Here is a 16,181-nt window from a genome sequence, read left to right as displayed (position 1 = left end):
GATTTTTCTTATAAGGGGTTTTTTTCTTGGGAATTATACCAAATAAATCATACTTTTCTATAAATTTATTATATAATATATATCATAATGTATAAAGAAAATTTATATATCAAATTTTTAAAAAGAATGTACCAATTAGCAATATGTATTATTTTTCATGGTTGCAGGTATATAAAATTTTTCATACAAAATAAAACTTTGGATTCCAAATTCAATCTTTTTTATTCAGATCAAACACAGAAAATAGTTTTGAAATCATTATGATTTGCTATTATGTGTGAATACGAGTTTTAAAATTCGTAAACCTTTTATTAATTATGAATAACAAATTAATTTAATATATTATTAAGATAATATCGGACAAAAGGGAAAAACTATTTTCTCCCTTTAATATTCTAGAAAATATAACATGCCCACGTATTTCTTTTTTCCATTTTTAATTTACAAGATATATATCAAGAAAATGAAACGAGAGAGAAAAATATTTTCCCGGAAACGAAACACCATCAAAATGACAAAAAGATAAAAAGAACAAAAACGTAAAAATAAAAATAAAAAGAAACAAATAAGTGCAGAGAAAGTTGGAGCTCGAAGAAAAGAAAAAAAAAATCAATGGCAAATTTTTCCTTTCTTTTCTTTTCCTAGAAAAGTGCAGAGAAAATTTGGAGAATGGAGAAGAATCTGAGAGGGAAAAATCGAGTGAATATAAAAATATATTTTTTTGTTCTTCAAAAGTTTATTTTGAAGATTGAACTTGATCTCTCTGCGACGGACTTCTCCAGAATCCGGTGCCGTAGAAAATCTCCCACATCTCCTTCTCCAGCTCCATCACTTTCCTCTCCGTCTCCTCCGATTTCTGGCATTTTGGCTCCGACGAGTGCAGCGTTTTTCCGGCGGACAGAATCTGAATATCCGTCTCGTCGAGGCCGCTCGAGAACCGGCCGCGCCGCGACGGAAGCTGCCCCTTCTTCTTCAGATTATGGCGGCGCTTCGTTCTCAGGGCGCGGCGGCAGAGGCCGGCCGGAAGCTTGTAAACGGCGAGCACGAGGACGTTGAGGACCACGAACGGGCAACAGCAGCACACGGCGGCGCACTCGGCGGCGGTTCCACCGGCCACCTCCGCGAACCGGACGCTGCCGGAGCCGGATTGGCTCGATAGCAGAGGTTGCCGCCGGATCGAGGGCGGCGGCCGGAACATAATCGCGTTCGACATTGTTGCGGTGGAAATTGTTGATGTTGACTTAAATTTCGCCTTTATTTCCTGTTTGGCCTGACGAAAAATCGCCGAGAGAAAAAAAAAAAACCAGAGAGAACGAAAATCAGAGGGAAAAATCAAGAAATGGATGAGGAATTTTCTCTTACTCCTCTCTCTGTAATTCCTCCATTCTTCCGCACATCAAAACAAACAACAAAAACAAAAACAAAAAAAAAAGTCGCAAATCACCTCAAATTTGAACGTTCCACCACCGAAAACCTAAAGAAGAAAATAATCAAACGAACAAACAAACAACGAGCAGCGAGCGAACTCGGCGGAATCCAAAACAATTTTCTCTGTGGGAGAAGGAATCAAACAACAAAACAGAGACACCGAAACCAAATTTCAAGTCCCTCCCCCCACAAAGAAAACCTCTCCGGAAGCTAGCTGAACACAGAACCAAAAGCGGCCATTGTGAAGAACGATCGGAATCGGAAACGGCGACGGCGACGGCGGGGAGAGTGAAATCGCCACGACCAGAGCAATCCAACCCCGGAGGAGACAGTATATGAAATCCGGGGAACGGCGAAGATTACGGCGGCAAAATCTGATGAATCGGAAAGCTTCTAAAATTCTAATCCTCCGAGAGATTGAACTTTTTTTTTTTGCTTTTTGCTTTTTTTTTTTTTCCTTTTTCTTCTGGTTGTGAATTTAATCAGATCCTATAAAAGGGTGGAATTTCTGTTATGGAATGGGAGGTGGTGGGAAGGACAAATTTTGTGTGTGGGGTTGATTTGGTAATTTCACGGGGAGGTCTTTGATTTAGTATTTTATGCTATTTATGTAATTTCCTCAATAATATATGGGAGGGGAATGATGAGAGAGAATACTCAACTATTGTTTGAGTTTAGTTCCAAAAGAGGTTATATATTTAATCTTTGTCCTTTTTTTTCCTTCGAAAATGGAATATTTTCAAGTTATAATATTATCCCGATTAAATTATAAGTTTAGTCCTTGATTTTTAAAGTTTTGTTTATTAGGTCCCTAAACTGTTCGTGTTATGTTCAATAGGCTTACTACCATTTCTATTTATTGATTGTTCGAAAGAAATCAATATGTATTTAATAGTCTGGCACTTTTTTGGCATGATTTGTTCTCTTATCCATCGGTCTAATGACTTGATTGTGTTGTGGCTCTTTCATTCGGGTTAGGTTTATGGTTGGATGAATTGTATTTGATGATTTGACCCCAAAGAAAATAAAAGGTGGGTAAGATGAGATAATTTATGAATCTATTAGACATAAAATTGAAAATTTAAGAGTACATAAATACTTTTTAAATTTAAGGATTTATTAGACACTTTTTAATTTCAAAACTCTTTTTTTAATAGCATAAACTCCCGAACTCATTAGACACCATTGTGAAATATCATTAACCAAATTTGTAGTTTAACCCAATTTAAATATATTTGAATATACATCTTTTTTTAAATTATAACTTACATAAAAGACAATGACACATATGATGTGAGAGTACACCAGAAAAATAAATATAATTTAACTAGAATTGTACCACACATATATTTTTAAAAAACAATAATATGTATTATATATTGTTAACGGTTGTGGATTCTAGTTAACTAATAAAGGCGTTTTTAACCTTTATAAAAAGTCGTAAGTTTGAATTATTGACACGTATTTGAGTTAAAATACTAAAGAAAGAAAAAAAGTATGGCTCGACAAATAGTTGTTATTTGTATTTTAGATATGAATGAATATAATTAACCAAAATTTGTATAGATGTCTAAATGTATAAATAAAATAGGCTCGCTTGCAGTTATAGAAAAAATTAACTGTTACTTGTAAATATAATAAGAAACAAAGCAATAACTCGAACGAAAAAATAGAAAAGTCGATTGTACCCCTCGACCTGTCAATATATTTATTTATTTAGTATATCGTATGGGGGTGGGGATCGAACTCACAACCTCTTGGTTGGAGATATATGTCAATTATCGCTGAGCAATGCTCGCTCTAATCATCGACTTGTCAATATAGTAATCAACAATTACTTGTAAATATAACAACTTTTAAATATATTAGTGATATTTATATTAGGTATCTTAAAATTAAATAACATTTAGAGGAGTAATCCAGATATTCATAAATATCATTAAGTTTATTGATTTTCTCGTTGTAAGATTTTTAACGAGATGAAGAGCCAACACAAAACGACAGTGTATTTCCTCTTCTACTTCTGTTTTTAAGTTATTGAAGACTTTACATTTTTATTTGTCTAGATTTTATTGTTCTTAGTGTTTGTCGTATTGGTAAGCAACTTTGAAGTGTATAACTTATGTTCTTATTTACGAAGGGATTGTGTTTAGTTTGGATTATCACTTGCCCTCACAACCCGTTTTTGGTATCGTAATTCATACATTTGATATTTTAATTTTAAAAAAGGAAAGATACAATTTGATGATTTTTTTTAAACTTGATGGGTTAAAAACTTAAAAGGGAATATCTTGGACCTTAAATTAAAAAACACATTTGATCATTCTATTTTCGTTAAGGTAATGATTTCGTTGCCAACATAAGTTTAGCTTAGCCATAATGACACCTGTCTCTAACCCGAATGTCACAAGTTCGAATCTCCCACTCCCACTTGTTGTAGTAAAAAAAAAAAAACGATTTTCTCCCTAAACTTTAATTTGCAACAATTCACTCCCAACAATTTAAAATTTGTAACAATTTAGTTATTAACGTGTAAAATCTCATAATGTAGTACTTGTACTTGTCTCTTAACAATTTATATATATAAGAAGTTTAACAAAAGTTTTAATAATAGAGACTAAATCGTTATAAACTTTAAACATCGACTAAACTACTACATATTAAATCTTAATGATTAAATTATTATTAATTTAAAAGTACATAAACTAAATTATTTTAAGCTAAAGTTTAAAGATTAAATCGTTAATTCATTGAAAAATATTTTAAAACAAAAAAAATTATATTTTCTGACAAGCAGTTATTGAAATCAAAATTAGCAATTTATCACAACAGTCAACAACAACAATATCGAAAAGAATATTCATGACATCTTTTATTTATTTTTAATAATTATTAATTGAGTGAGGGAAAAGGACAAAAAAGTCAATGTAGTATAAATTTATACACGTAAGATGATGTGGGGTCGTTGGATCAATCTAAAGAGTCGCCATCCGAATTCCGAACGCTGAAGAAGCCAAGCGAGCAATTTATAAAATAAAATAAAAAATAAAATAAGGTGGGGCCAGAAGCCACGTGTCAAAATATGAGAGGTCTGCACGGTGATTGATGTGACGCGCTACAGCAAGTGATGGGGAAAGCGCGTGAAGATGCTGGCAGGTGCAGTCGAATACGTGTCGGCCAATGGGAGATCTCTCGGAGGCTGAATATTCGTATAATTTATACATTATTAGTTTTATGTATATTAACTTTTATATGTTATTTTGTAGAACAATATTTAAAAAAAATTAATATTAAATATAAATTTTATTTTCAATTTTAATATTTTAAAAAGATAATTATATGATTTATGTTATTTTGAGTCAAATTTATTTATGGTTTTAACAAAGTTATCTAATGTATGTTGGTACTTAAAAAAAATGTTACTTTAAAATTATATATTTAAATAATAAATATTATTAACAATAACTTTTTTAAAATATTAGAAACAAAGGGATATTTAATTGAAATTTATTTTATATGTCAATGTAATATGTAAATATACTTAACTGCATAAAATTGTTTATTAGTCGATGAATATATTAAATTTTTAGATTATAAAACTTAAAATAAAAATAAAATATTGATGAAATAAAAAATATAAAATAATAATAATAATAATGTAGGGCATAAAGGTAAAGACCTGAGAATTTTGGAAACTCGTAATTTAAGAGAACATCCAAAACACTAGTATATTCAGATATCTTGAGATTCTCGAATATCTTACATTGTAAAACAAACGTGGAAATCTAAATGTCTATGCAATGAAAATCTTGGATTTCAATTCCTATGAACAAACGATCTCTTATTATTTTATTTATGAGAAAATTATGAAAATCACACACAGACGTCTTTTTTTTAGTATAACAAATATGACAGCGAGATGAGCCTCTTACTTAAAAAATAAATAGACGTTTTAATAATTGAATTATGCTTATGTCAACACTTTAGTATAATTCACTCTCAAACTTTCAACTTGATCCATCATCTAAACTTGCAATTTGTTATAAATAAATCAATAAATATAGCAAAATAGGCCGACTAGTTATAGCCTATAAACTCTAAGAATTTTTACAATTTGTCATAATGGAACTTAATATTTTTTTCTTATAAATAATATTTTAAAAACTACGACATTAGTCATTAAACCGATGTAAAAAATTGATGAAAGCAAGTACGATTGCTATTTAAACTTCGCTATAACTTAAACTTTTAAAAATTAACCAACTAAATATATATAATCATCAAAGTTTAGCAATCTAGAAAAAGATATATTACATTACTTTTACTTACTTTAAATATAAAGTGTCAACTTCTTATCGTGTAAATAGAAATATCTGTCACATTAATAACGGTAAAAACAATTCGACAATTTAACTAAACTAAATAGATAAGGCAAAATGGAACTAAACTCCCACGATAAAGATCAAATTCAAATTTAATTGGTAGTTGAAATTTTATATAAAAATAAATAAGAATAATTTTATCGAAGGAGGGTCCATAGCTCAGTGGTAGAGCATTTGACTGCAGATCAAGAGGTCACCGGTTCGAACCCGGTTGGGCCCTTTTCTTTCCATCTTTTTATTTATTTGTTTTTTTTCCCAAATTTGTCCCCGCAGGAATTTCAGATAGAATTTTGAGAATTCGGTCAAACTAACTAAAAATTGTTTCAATATTTATTAATTCAATTCCACATTAATAGTTTTTTTTTCTTTTTTTGTGTTAAATTACAAGTTCAAATTAAATTTTAGTTTTAAAAGTTTCAACAGACTCTATTCCACATTAATAATTTTTTTGTGAAATTGCAATTTTAGTCCTTATGAATCGGGCATACTTTGTAGATTCACCTCTATGGATTTAATTATTTATATTTAGACCCTATAGTTTAGACTTATTTTAATTTGGTCCCCATGATTTTAAAAGTCTAAATTTGATCTCATATTGTTATCATATTGGCATTATTTGACCTGACAATTATTTAATATCTTCTATTTGGTTGATTATGTTAGTTACATGTATTTAAGTTCATCGTTGGGTAAAAAAATAACTAATTTAAAGAATGAATTGAAATTTTAAAAATTACGACCCCGTCGCTTAACCATTTCACTTTTTGTTTTTAAATTAGGCTTGTTTGCTTATAATTTCTTTAATATATTTTCACCTTGTTTCAAAATGTATACGAACTACTAGGCCTAGAAACAAAAACAAAATTTTGAAAATATTTTTTTAGTTTTCAAAATTGACTTAAAATTTTATTTTTTTGAAGTGGATGTAAAAGAAAATACATGAGTGAAAGTAGTGTTTACAAATTTAATTTTAGAAAACACAAAATTAAAAATAAAATAATTATCAAACGAAACCTAAAACCAAATTGAAACAAAGTCCAAGCCATAGGGATTACATTGAAACTTCTAAAATCATAAAGACCAAATCGAAACTATGCTCCAACCTGATTTGGACTTAACCACAAAATTTGTAATTTATCACATTGACATTTTTTTTTTCAGGATAATGAGTTGATATTTTCTAAAACTATGTTAGTTGGATATATTTAGGTTTAGGGTTAAGTGAAAAAAAAAAGTGGATCTTTCGAGCGAGTTAAAATGTTGAGGCACGTTTTGTGAGGTTTAACCGATCATAGCGATCAAATTGAAACTATTAAAATCATAAGTATAAAATTGAAACCAAACTTAAACTATAAAAAACTAAATTGAAAACTTTTAAAATTATAACGACCAAATTGAAACCAGACCAAACCATAAGTACCAACTTATAATTTAACATTTAATTCTTATCGACGTTTTAACCCAATTACCAATTTATCTTTGGTCAAGGGTTCATAGCTCAGTGGTAGAGCATTTGACTGCAGATCAAGAGGTCACCGGTTCGAACCCGATTGGGCCCTTCCTTTTATAAATTTTTTTAATTTTTATTTTTTGTCAGTTTTTTCCCCTTATAAAAAAAACTCTATTCTACATTAAAAAATAATACTTAGATCACTCATAAGGATCTATCTCTAACCCGACCACCAATGAAAAATTGACAATTCGTTATTATTTTAAAAAATTATGTCTTTGCATTTATTTTTTTAGTTGTCAAACATTTAATAGTGGTGTAAATAATATTGATCATGACCAATAAGGAGGGATGTATTTTCCAATATCAAATTTTTATTTTTGATTTGATACTTAAGATTTTAAAAGTTCCAATTTAATTCTTAATACTTCATCAGACTTTGTTTCAATTTAATTCTTATAATTTTTAAAGATTCAACTATTTCTTAATTATAATTTAGTCAAACATTTCACATTTTCTCTAAACTATATTTTACTCTAGGGTAAACTAACCTACTTCTTATATTTTTTACCCAACCATAAACCCAAATACATGCCATTAATATAGCCAATGGAATAGAAAATATCAAAGAATTGTCACATCAAACAATGCTAACATGATAACGACATGTGACCCGATTTAGATGTTGAAAATTATATGGACCAGATTGAAATGAGTGTAAACCATAAGAGATTACCTTTAAATTTTTAAAATTATAGAAACAAAATTGAAACTATAACCATCCTATACAGACCAAATTTATAATTTTCCACATTGATATTTTCCTTATCTAATAATGAGTTGATATTTCCAAAGACTACGTTAGTTAAATGTATATGAGTTTAGAGTTGACTAGATAATAGAAAGAAGTAGATGAATTTTTTGGATGAGTAAAAGATCGTTTAGAGAAGATTTGTGGGTTTAACAGCCGAAACAACTAAATTAAAAGTTGAAATTATTAAAATCATGAGTATGAAATTGAATCAAAATCGAGACTATATGAATTAAATTGAAACTTTTAAAATTATAAGTACCAAATTAAAACTAAACCGAGATAGGAGCAAACTTTGAAGTATAACATTTAATCTTTATCTACCTTATACTAAACTTTGTATTAATATTTACCGGTTCAATTCTAGGTCGTGTAAGGGTTCATAGCTCAGTGGTAGAGTATTTGACTGCAGATCAAGAGGTCACCGGTTCGAACCCGGTTGGGCCCTTTTTTAGTTTTTTTTTATCCTTTTAAGTTACCCTTTTTTTTTTTGGCAGATTTATCCTCTTTTTACGTAATAAATTAAAGATGCAGAATTTCAGATATATTTGGAGAAATTGGTCAAACCAATTTAATTTTTTTAATATTTATTAATTCACTTCCATATTTAATAGTTTTTTTTTCATTTACTTACTGACAATATTTTTTGGAATAAGTTTTCTTAATTATTGAATATTGTAGATGTTTTTAAAAAGAAACCCATAAAACTTGTGCTCCAGCCAATTTCCTTTTTTTTTCTTTTTTATATAAATAAAATCAAAAGAAAGAATATCTTTTTATCAAGAGAGAAAAAACCTATTTCATTTTTTCAATTAACTGAATGAATATCTTATCTATTAAACTATACTCGAAAATACCATGTAAGGATGAATTTGTTGTCATTTTCTTCATACATGTGATGTATTCTTTATTGTATTTCATGTGAAGGAATAATTTTGATAATGGAAAAGATTAATACACCCTTGAACAAATATCACCTAATTTTCATTGTAATTGCAAATTTAAGACTCGGTTCATGATGTTGTTATTTTTCTTTTAAGTAAAAAACAAAATTGCATTTTGTAACTATTAATTTTTTTTATTATTATTACTTTGTTATTAAAAAACTAAACATAAATGTTTATTGTAATCATTTATTGTTTTATTTTGTTCTCTGAAACATTAAATTAGAAAATAAAAAGGTTACATAAAAGTTAATTTAAAAGCATAATATTAGAAAATTGATGCTATATATATATAGATACACACTAAAGTGAAATATATATGTCAATTTGAGCATAGATCAAAATCCTTATCTCCTATCAAAATGGAGTGAGTTTGAATTCCCACCCACTTGTTGTACTAAAAATCCAGTAATAGTAATGATAACAACATTAATATTATTAATATTTATGTGCTTGAAAATTTGAAAACGCGAACCTATTGTTCGTTTTTTTTTTCTGGGATCGTTTTTTTAACAGTAGCAAGAGTTATCCAACACTAAATTAGAAACAAAAAGACAAAACATGAGAAACAAGAAAAAGAAAATAAGGAGAAAAACATTTCTTTACCGACCTATTGATACTTTAATTTTAATCATAATTCAATCTCCTAACTTATTTTGGTCTTTAAAATCGTATTGAGTTTTAGAATTTCTTTAAATTTGATTGTCACAACTAGTCATCTAAGTGACAACTTATCTAAGATTGTATAAAAACGTCCGAGACCTTAGTTTTCTCTATCAACTTATCTAAGTGTATACGGTAACATGTTTAACATAGACGTTTTGTCCCCCTTCTAAGTAGAAGAGAAAGCTCTATAACCCATCCGTTTTCTACATAAGAAAAATGAACGGAATTATACACCCGTTTAGTTAAATCCATAAAATCATCGTCTTTGTCGAGATAGAAACTGCAAACTCGAGCTTTGTTTAACCCTACGGTTAAAGTTAGTCGAGTAGAAACATCGCTTCAACTCCAACAATTCCTAAATGAACTAAAGATAACAACAATAATCATTGTATCAAAATCTATCAATAAAGATGTCAAAGCATCACATTACATTTATTTTGATAGAAACTTGAGTTCTCCTTAGTTCTGGAGTTATCTGTGACCAAATAAAAATTTGGTTGAAAAAAGAAAATGAGAAAAAACAAAAAGGAACTAAAAGAGCCAGGTTGAACTAAACTCTGATCCTGACCCCTCCAGCCAAGTTTGATGAATATGCAACCAAATGGACTCATTGGCAGTATTTGAATCCTGAATCCCAAAAGCTCAAAATCTCAGTGAAAAAAAGAAAAAAGAAGCAAGATTAGCTTTTTCAGCAGCAATCTAACATCTCTTACCTTTGAACTTAGTATGGCTGTTGTTCGACAGCATAGTCGCTTCTCGCCTACAGAACGTCGTAAAGTAGGCCAACATAAATGAATCAGAAAGCATAAGAAACACAAATGTACAGGTCTATGAATGATATACTTGATCATTGAACAGTAATCTCGACATTTTCACTGTTTATATCATGGATTCCAAATATTCAATATACTAGAGTTTTTTGATATATGGTTGGACGGTTGTTTCATGGGATTAATCTTTCATGGGATTAATCGATTTATGTATAAGCTAGTTTAGAAAAGCCAATGGTTATAACTGCTTTTGAGGTCATGAGGAATGATGCTTTATCATTAGTCAAGTTCAAATCCATGACTTGGTTGATGCAAAGGAATTTTTTTGGAAGACAAAAGGTATTAGAGAAATCGAAAGGAAAGCAGTCGAACCAGATAATTCCCACTTGTCGAACTTCACAAGCCACGAGTCTGAACTGATCTTCGTAGGCAAAACTCGATCAACCCAAACTCGATACTGTTTTCCTTGAGAATCTCCATAATGCTTCCGTATTGAACTCAATCTGTCTGAAAGAGAGAGCTCGAGACCAGAAGGATGAACAAAAACACCAGATGAATTCTGAAAAAGGAAAAAAAAAGACAAAAATTAATCAAGAGAGAGTTCAGAACTAAGCAGAATTTTACACAATTCAGGTTTAAAAAAACTGGACGAAGTTATCCTGCATTATGAGTTCTAGAAAGACATGTTAAACAGTAGATAACATTAAGATACTCAATAAAAACTCCACTCCACTGGCATGTGCAAAGATGTTGCTGTTGACAAAAAAAAAAAAAAAATCAATATGTGATCCAGAAAACGTGACAACTAGAAATTACGGGGCTATTTGGTAACGTTTCTATTTCTTGTTTGTAGTTTCCAACTTTTTAGAAACATAATGTTTCCACCCCACAACAATATGTATCACTTCTGAATATATATATGCAAATTATGGTCACAAAATGAGAAAGTAAAGATGAAAGGGATAGACATACAAAGGCTGCTTTCAAGCGATCCAGATACGCGCAAGACTCCTCAACTTCTGCACACCTCCATTTCTCGTAAAATAAGTAAAACTTCACAATTTCATGACCGATACTTTTAGTTTCCACCTTAGAATCCAAGAAGTCTTTGACATCTCTAAGAGAAGTACTTGGACCAAGGTTAAAATGACCAATAGCTTGTATGATGCCAGCTGCACACCTCTCTGTAGCATGAATAATCTTGCTGTTGTCCTTGGCATTTTCAGCATGCCATTGCAACAATTCCTCTTGGGCATTGCTGACCTACATAATGCAAAATATTTCATAGGTAGAATTTGGAAATAGAATTACCTGTGATGACAACAAATTGTAATGCAGATGAACTACCATGACACCGAATACATCAGGAATGCTAAATAGCTCGGCATCATTTCCCGAGTCACCACAAACAAGAGTGCTAGTTGGTAGTTTTCCAGCAGTCTTGAACTTTTTGTGCAGGTAAGCAAGAGCTTGACCTTTTCCAGCACCTCGTGGTAATATATCTAGATCTATCCCTCCACTGTAGATTATTTTTACATCCAACTGGTATAAGAAGCGCAAAAAGAAAAAAAAAAGAAAAAAGAAAAAAGGCTTCATGGTTAAAATTAAATGATAGGCAAGGCATGGTTTCGCATGTTAGTCAATGAATAAAAAGTTGTGCAGAAAACCTTACCCCACGTTTCTCTAGAGACTCAGAGAGAGCCTTGGTAACAGCCTGAGCCTTGTCTTTTTGAATATAGAAGCTAGCCTTGTGTGGTCGTTGTTCTGTCTCTGCCTACGGAAACCCATAATGTTCAATTTTTTACATGACTTATAACTTCGTGCACAAATCATTGATTTCAAAGTCCAACGATCAAATTGGTAATCTTTTCCAGCCAACAATGTTTAAAATATTTTCAAATGCTACTACAACTAAGCAGTACCTGTGGAGTAAGTTCAGAAAATTTGCTGGCTTCCTCAATGACTATGCTCCTATTCCACTTATGATTTAAAACTTCAACCCAACCCTCATCCGGTACCATTTCAAGACCATATGTTATCTCGGTTCCCACAGACATTATGGTTATGTCAGGAGTTAACATAGGTTTCTCTTTTCTTAGCTCTTTGTACAGTGTAAGGGATCTACCAGTTGAGAAAACAAGCAGAGAATCGTGACGGTAGTTGGCTTCCCATAATGCATTAAACCTCAACAGAGAAAGATTCTCAGAATCGTGATGATCAACCTTCAATGGGAGAATTTAACAAATGAGAGTGCTGCCAGGAGGAATAGTGTTATTCAATAATAAACAAAATATTAGAGAGCTAACCATCGTATGATCAAGATCTGAAACTATCATGAGACGTGCTGAAGCACTAAGCCTGTCCATGATTGCAATCCTCAGCCCAATCCTATAGTTGGGTCAATCTAGGGTACAACTCAAAAGGTCAATAAAGTTTTAAGAGTAGGAATATGATTAAAGCAGAAAATATGCTCATGTTAATGTTCATCTCAACAGGGATAAGAAATGCATAGAACTGAAATATACTCAGGTGAGAAAACAATTTATAGCTTCCTGATACATCTTTTTGTCTTTTCTTTGGGGGAGGGGGGGGGGGGGGGGGGGGGGGGGGGGAGGATTTTTCTTTGTTGTTGAAGATTCTCTTGTTCTTTTGAGCCAAGAGTCGAAACAAAAGGCTCCAACAAAAGTGAAGCCAAAGGATCTTCTTGTCTTTTTTGAAGGGAAGCCTCACCATCATTAACGGAATAACAGGTTTTGTGTCCTTGGGAGGGGGGTCCAGTGTCAACGAAATGTGGAAAGCAACTCCATAAATTTCCAGCAAAGGAGCAGTTGAAAAAAAGGTAGTCCTATATTTCTGATCTTTCTTGAGAAGGGTACACCACCCCGGAATAATCACAGGAAGGGAGGCGCTTTGAATCTTGTTATGGGTCTTTATACATATTCTTTGTGGCTAACCTCCCAAATGTTTAGATACATGCTTAAAAAAGTAATTTTGATAAAAAAACATCCAGAAAATTAACAGACAAACTTCACCATTTCTTTTCTTCTCTTCCTCATCGACTCAAATACTAAAGTAACACAGTACACACACAACACTTGCATTATGCATTGAGTCTTCAATTACCAGAAAATTCCTTCAAGGGTTGTGCAGAATCCAAGCAGCCTCTAAACTTTAGTCTTTAAGATTCAACCCCAGATAAGATAAATTTCACACAACATTTACTCAATCAACCAATTCTTGATCCATCATCTACACAACACCAGAGGAAAGCTAGCTACAGCTACAGGATCGATTCTATATGGCTCAACAGAAGCAAGTTTAACCATTGAAATGATAGAGTACAGTAAGGTAACAAAATCTCCACTACTCAAACGATGGTATGCATTCCATATTCTTTTAAAAAATCATGCAAAATTTTATGGAACAATTGGCTTAACGAAATAACTTGGGCATCCATTATCATTGTCCATTTAATCCCCTGGTTAAGCAAAGGATCTCAAATGAAAAATACAAACTAGTTGCAGAAATCCATAGGATTTGGTATAAACAACTGCATCAACTAAAGCAATTAAAAAGAATATTCGCAACAATGAAATCCCAAATAAATTTTCTCCTATTCCGGCATTTTCTCAGTAACCAAACAATCGATGCAGATCAACGGCAGTCGCGATAACTAGAACGAGAACAAACACGACCAGAAAAAATCAAATACACTTACCCCAGCACTTGAATCACTCCACCGGAAAAAAGAACGTTACCCCCCACAAATTCACGCTGAAACGTCACGAAACAGGCATGATTAAATCAAAATATTCCCGAATTCACAGAAACCAGCAAATGGGTGCGATATGTGATGATCGGGATGGATGCGGAGGTAGTGGGTGTCGATTAAAATTTCAAAATATCATTCGAAAACGACAGAAACCGAAAGTACCTGTAAAATTAGGAGGTGACGGATTAGTGGAATAAGTGGAGAAGAGTGAGGATAAGAATTGGATCCAAATTCGCTGGCGCTTCTTTTGTGGTGGTGAAACGAATACTCACTGAAATTTTGAAGAAACTTTGAAATATTAACGAATGTCGCACCAAATTCGATCCTGAAAAAGAATGGAAAAGAGAGAGAGAAAAAAAAGAAAAAAGAAAAAAGAAAAAACCGGTTTTGGAAGTTGGAAGCTTGTAAGAAAATGAACGGTGTTGTAGTAATTAGATGTTAGGCAGTGGGTCCTTCTCCTTCCATCTATAAATTTTTGCAAAAGTTTCCATTTTGTTTTTTTCATTACAATAAAGGAAATAGTACTTGTCAATTATCAGTGAAGTATGGTCATGTTGCAAGTTCGATTTTGTATGTAATAAGTTCTTAATCTATTCGATATTTTAAAATATCCGTACACTCGTGATAATATGTCCGATATAATTTCAACTTTTCAAATTTATTTAACCTATAGTACCAAAGTAAGATAACTTAACTTTAAATTTTAAATTTTAATATCGTCTGGCTCAACAAAATAAAGTACGATCGAAATAGGATTTTCGGGATAAGAAATAAACAAACCATGGATAAATCCAAGCGACTCATTCTTAAATCCAAACGAATGCGTTTGCCCCCGATTCAATTGGGGGATCGAATTGATTATAGAAACATGAGTTTGATTAGTCGATTTATTAGTGAACAAGGTCCATTGCTTTGAATCGAGAGGAGAGGAACGAAAGAAAGGGGTTTCCATAACAGGGCTCACCCGTCTTTGTTGCTCCCACGGGATGGTTCAGATGGGCATTTGATCCAGGAGCCTCTTTGCTGGTACTTCCTTTTCGAAGGTCATATGCAGCTACAGTAGGTTCTGGTGCTTCTGAGTACGGAGTGCATTGCCTTGATGTAGAGGGATGATTAAGCTTCACTCATTAGTTGATAGCTTCGATCCAGTGAGTGAAGGTTGAGGGAGAAAGATCTGCTTTGCCAGAAGATGGAGATATTGGCTAAGGTAAAAAATATGGAAGAAACAGGTATTTTCATGACTCTACCATCCAATCAATTATGTTCCACATCTTGACCATTCTGGAGTTGGAAGTTCTTAAAATATGGAAGATATCTGTTCTTAAAGTCGGAAGTTCAAAATCTCACACTACATTGTACCCAAAATATATACTACATATGGTCACAAAAAATTACTCACGTAAGAACCAAATTCTCAAAATAAGTTAGTTCATGTCAGGACAAAAATATTTCCCACTCAAAATCATCGAAGTCATTTAACAAGTGTCTTTTGAAAAAACCAAAAAGCACAATGTTTTGCGAGAAAGAACTTATCAAATACTTTTCGTCCAAATGCTTGTTAGAGAAGCATTGAAAAATACGTTTAAGAGTGTAGCTCTTAACGTTACTCAAAAGTGATGTATTATTAGTCATTTTCTACCGAAATCACTTTTTTCAAAAGTATCAAAATTGAAACCATATGTTAGGCACTATGCCAAAAAAAGCTTTCCCAACCCTAAAACAAAATGTCTCCATCCAAGAGGGCAATGGATTAGACCAAACATAAGTCTTTTTTCATGCAACAAATAGAGCAAGAGAGTGGACAACTTTTAAGCAAAAAAGAAGGCCAAATTTCCACTTAGGCTATCATCTACGGATCTAAGTGTTGTCAAAATATTATATTCAAAATTTTACGTGCGAGGAAGCTCAGAAAGAAGGAAAAGACGTACGTAATTAACAATGATTCTTTTATTGAAGGA

General features: G+C 31.9%; 2 protein-coding genes and 3 non-coding genes across 6 annotated transcripts; 3 read left to right on the top strand and 2 right to left on the bottom strand.

Moving 5' to 3' along the window:
• Positions 1 to 523: 523 nt before the first annotated feature.
• Positions 524 to 2,043, bottom strand: LOC148211534 (uncharacterized). The gene is made up of 2 exons (XM_088123702.1): positions 1,445 to 2,043; positions 524 to 1,270 (listed from the first exon to the last, which is right to left on the bottom strand). Exon 2 carries the CDS (start codon positions 1,211 to 1,213, stop codon positions 737 to 739), a length of 477 nt encoding a protein of 158 aa, XP_087979828.1. The 5' UTR covers positions 1,214 to 1,270; positions 1,445 to 2,043; the 3' UTR covers positions 524 to 736.
• A 3,915-nt stretch (positions 2,044 to 5,958) lies between these two features.
• TRNAC-GCA (transfer RNA cysteine (anticodon GCA)) lies at positions 5,959 to 6,030 on the top strand. The gene has a single exon. It is a non-coding gene; the product is annotated as a tRNA-Cys (tRNA).
• Positions 6,031 to 7,297: 1,267 nt separating this feature from the next.
• TRNAC-GCA (transfer RNA cysteine (anticodon GCA)) lies at positions 7,298 to 7,369 on the top strand. Its single transcript has one exon. It is a non-coding gene; the product is annotated as a tRNA-Cys (tRNA).
• A 1,078-nt stretch (positions 7,370 to 8,447) lies between these two features.
• On the top strand, positions 8,448 to 8,519 carry TRNAC-GCA (transfer RNA cysteine (anticodon GCA)). Its single transcript has one exon. It is a non-coding gene; the product is annotated as a tRNA-Cys (tRNA).
• Positions 8,520 to 10,052: 1,533 nt separating this feature from the next.
• Positions 10,053 to 14,578, bottom strand: LOC111019350 (Sucrose-6F-phosphate phosphohydrolase family protein). Of its 2 annotated transcripts, XM_022295719.2 has the most exons (10): positions 14,386 to 14,578; positions 14,170 to 14,225; positions 12,758 to 12,855; positions 12,374 to 12,673; positions 12,124 to 12,225; positions 11,799 to 11,993; positions 11,424 to 11,714; positions 10,824 to 11,010; positions 10,395 to 10,441; positions 10,053 to 10,308 (listed from the first exon to the last, which is right to left on the bottom strand). In XM_022295719.2, exons 3-10 carry the CDS (start codon positions 12,815 to 12,817, stop codon positions 10,213 to 10,215), a joined length of 1,278 nt encoding a protein of 425 aa, XP_022151411.1. In that variant the 5' UTR covers positions 12,818 to 12,855; positions 14,170 to 14,225; positions 14,386 to 14,578; the 3' UTR covers positions 10,053 to 10,212. The 2 variants fall into 2 exon arrangements, with proteins under 2 accessions (XP_022151411.1, XP_022151412.1); XM_022295720.2 differs by lacking the exon at positions 14,386 to 14,578 and having other exon boundaries at positions 14,170 to 14,355.
• Positions 14,579 to 16,181: the final 1,603 nt, after the last annotated feature.

Source organism: Momordica charantia, assembly GCF_013281855.1.
Source record: "Momordica charantia cultivar OHB3-1 chromosome 5 unlocalized genomic scaffold, Mcharantia_2.0 BLBB01000005.1, whole genome shotgun sequence".
Lineage (NCBI taxonomy): Eukaryota > Viridiplantae > Streptophyta > Magnoliopsida > Cucurbitales > Cucurbitaceae > Momordica > Momordica charantia.
The sequence above is the reverse complement of the archived record's forward strand: the minus strand, read 5'-3'. Positions and strand labels throughout refer to the sequence as shown.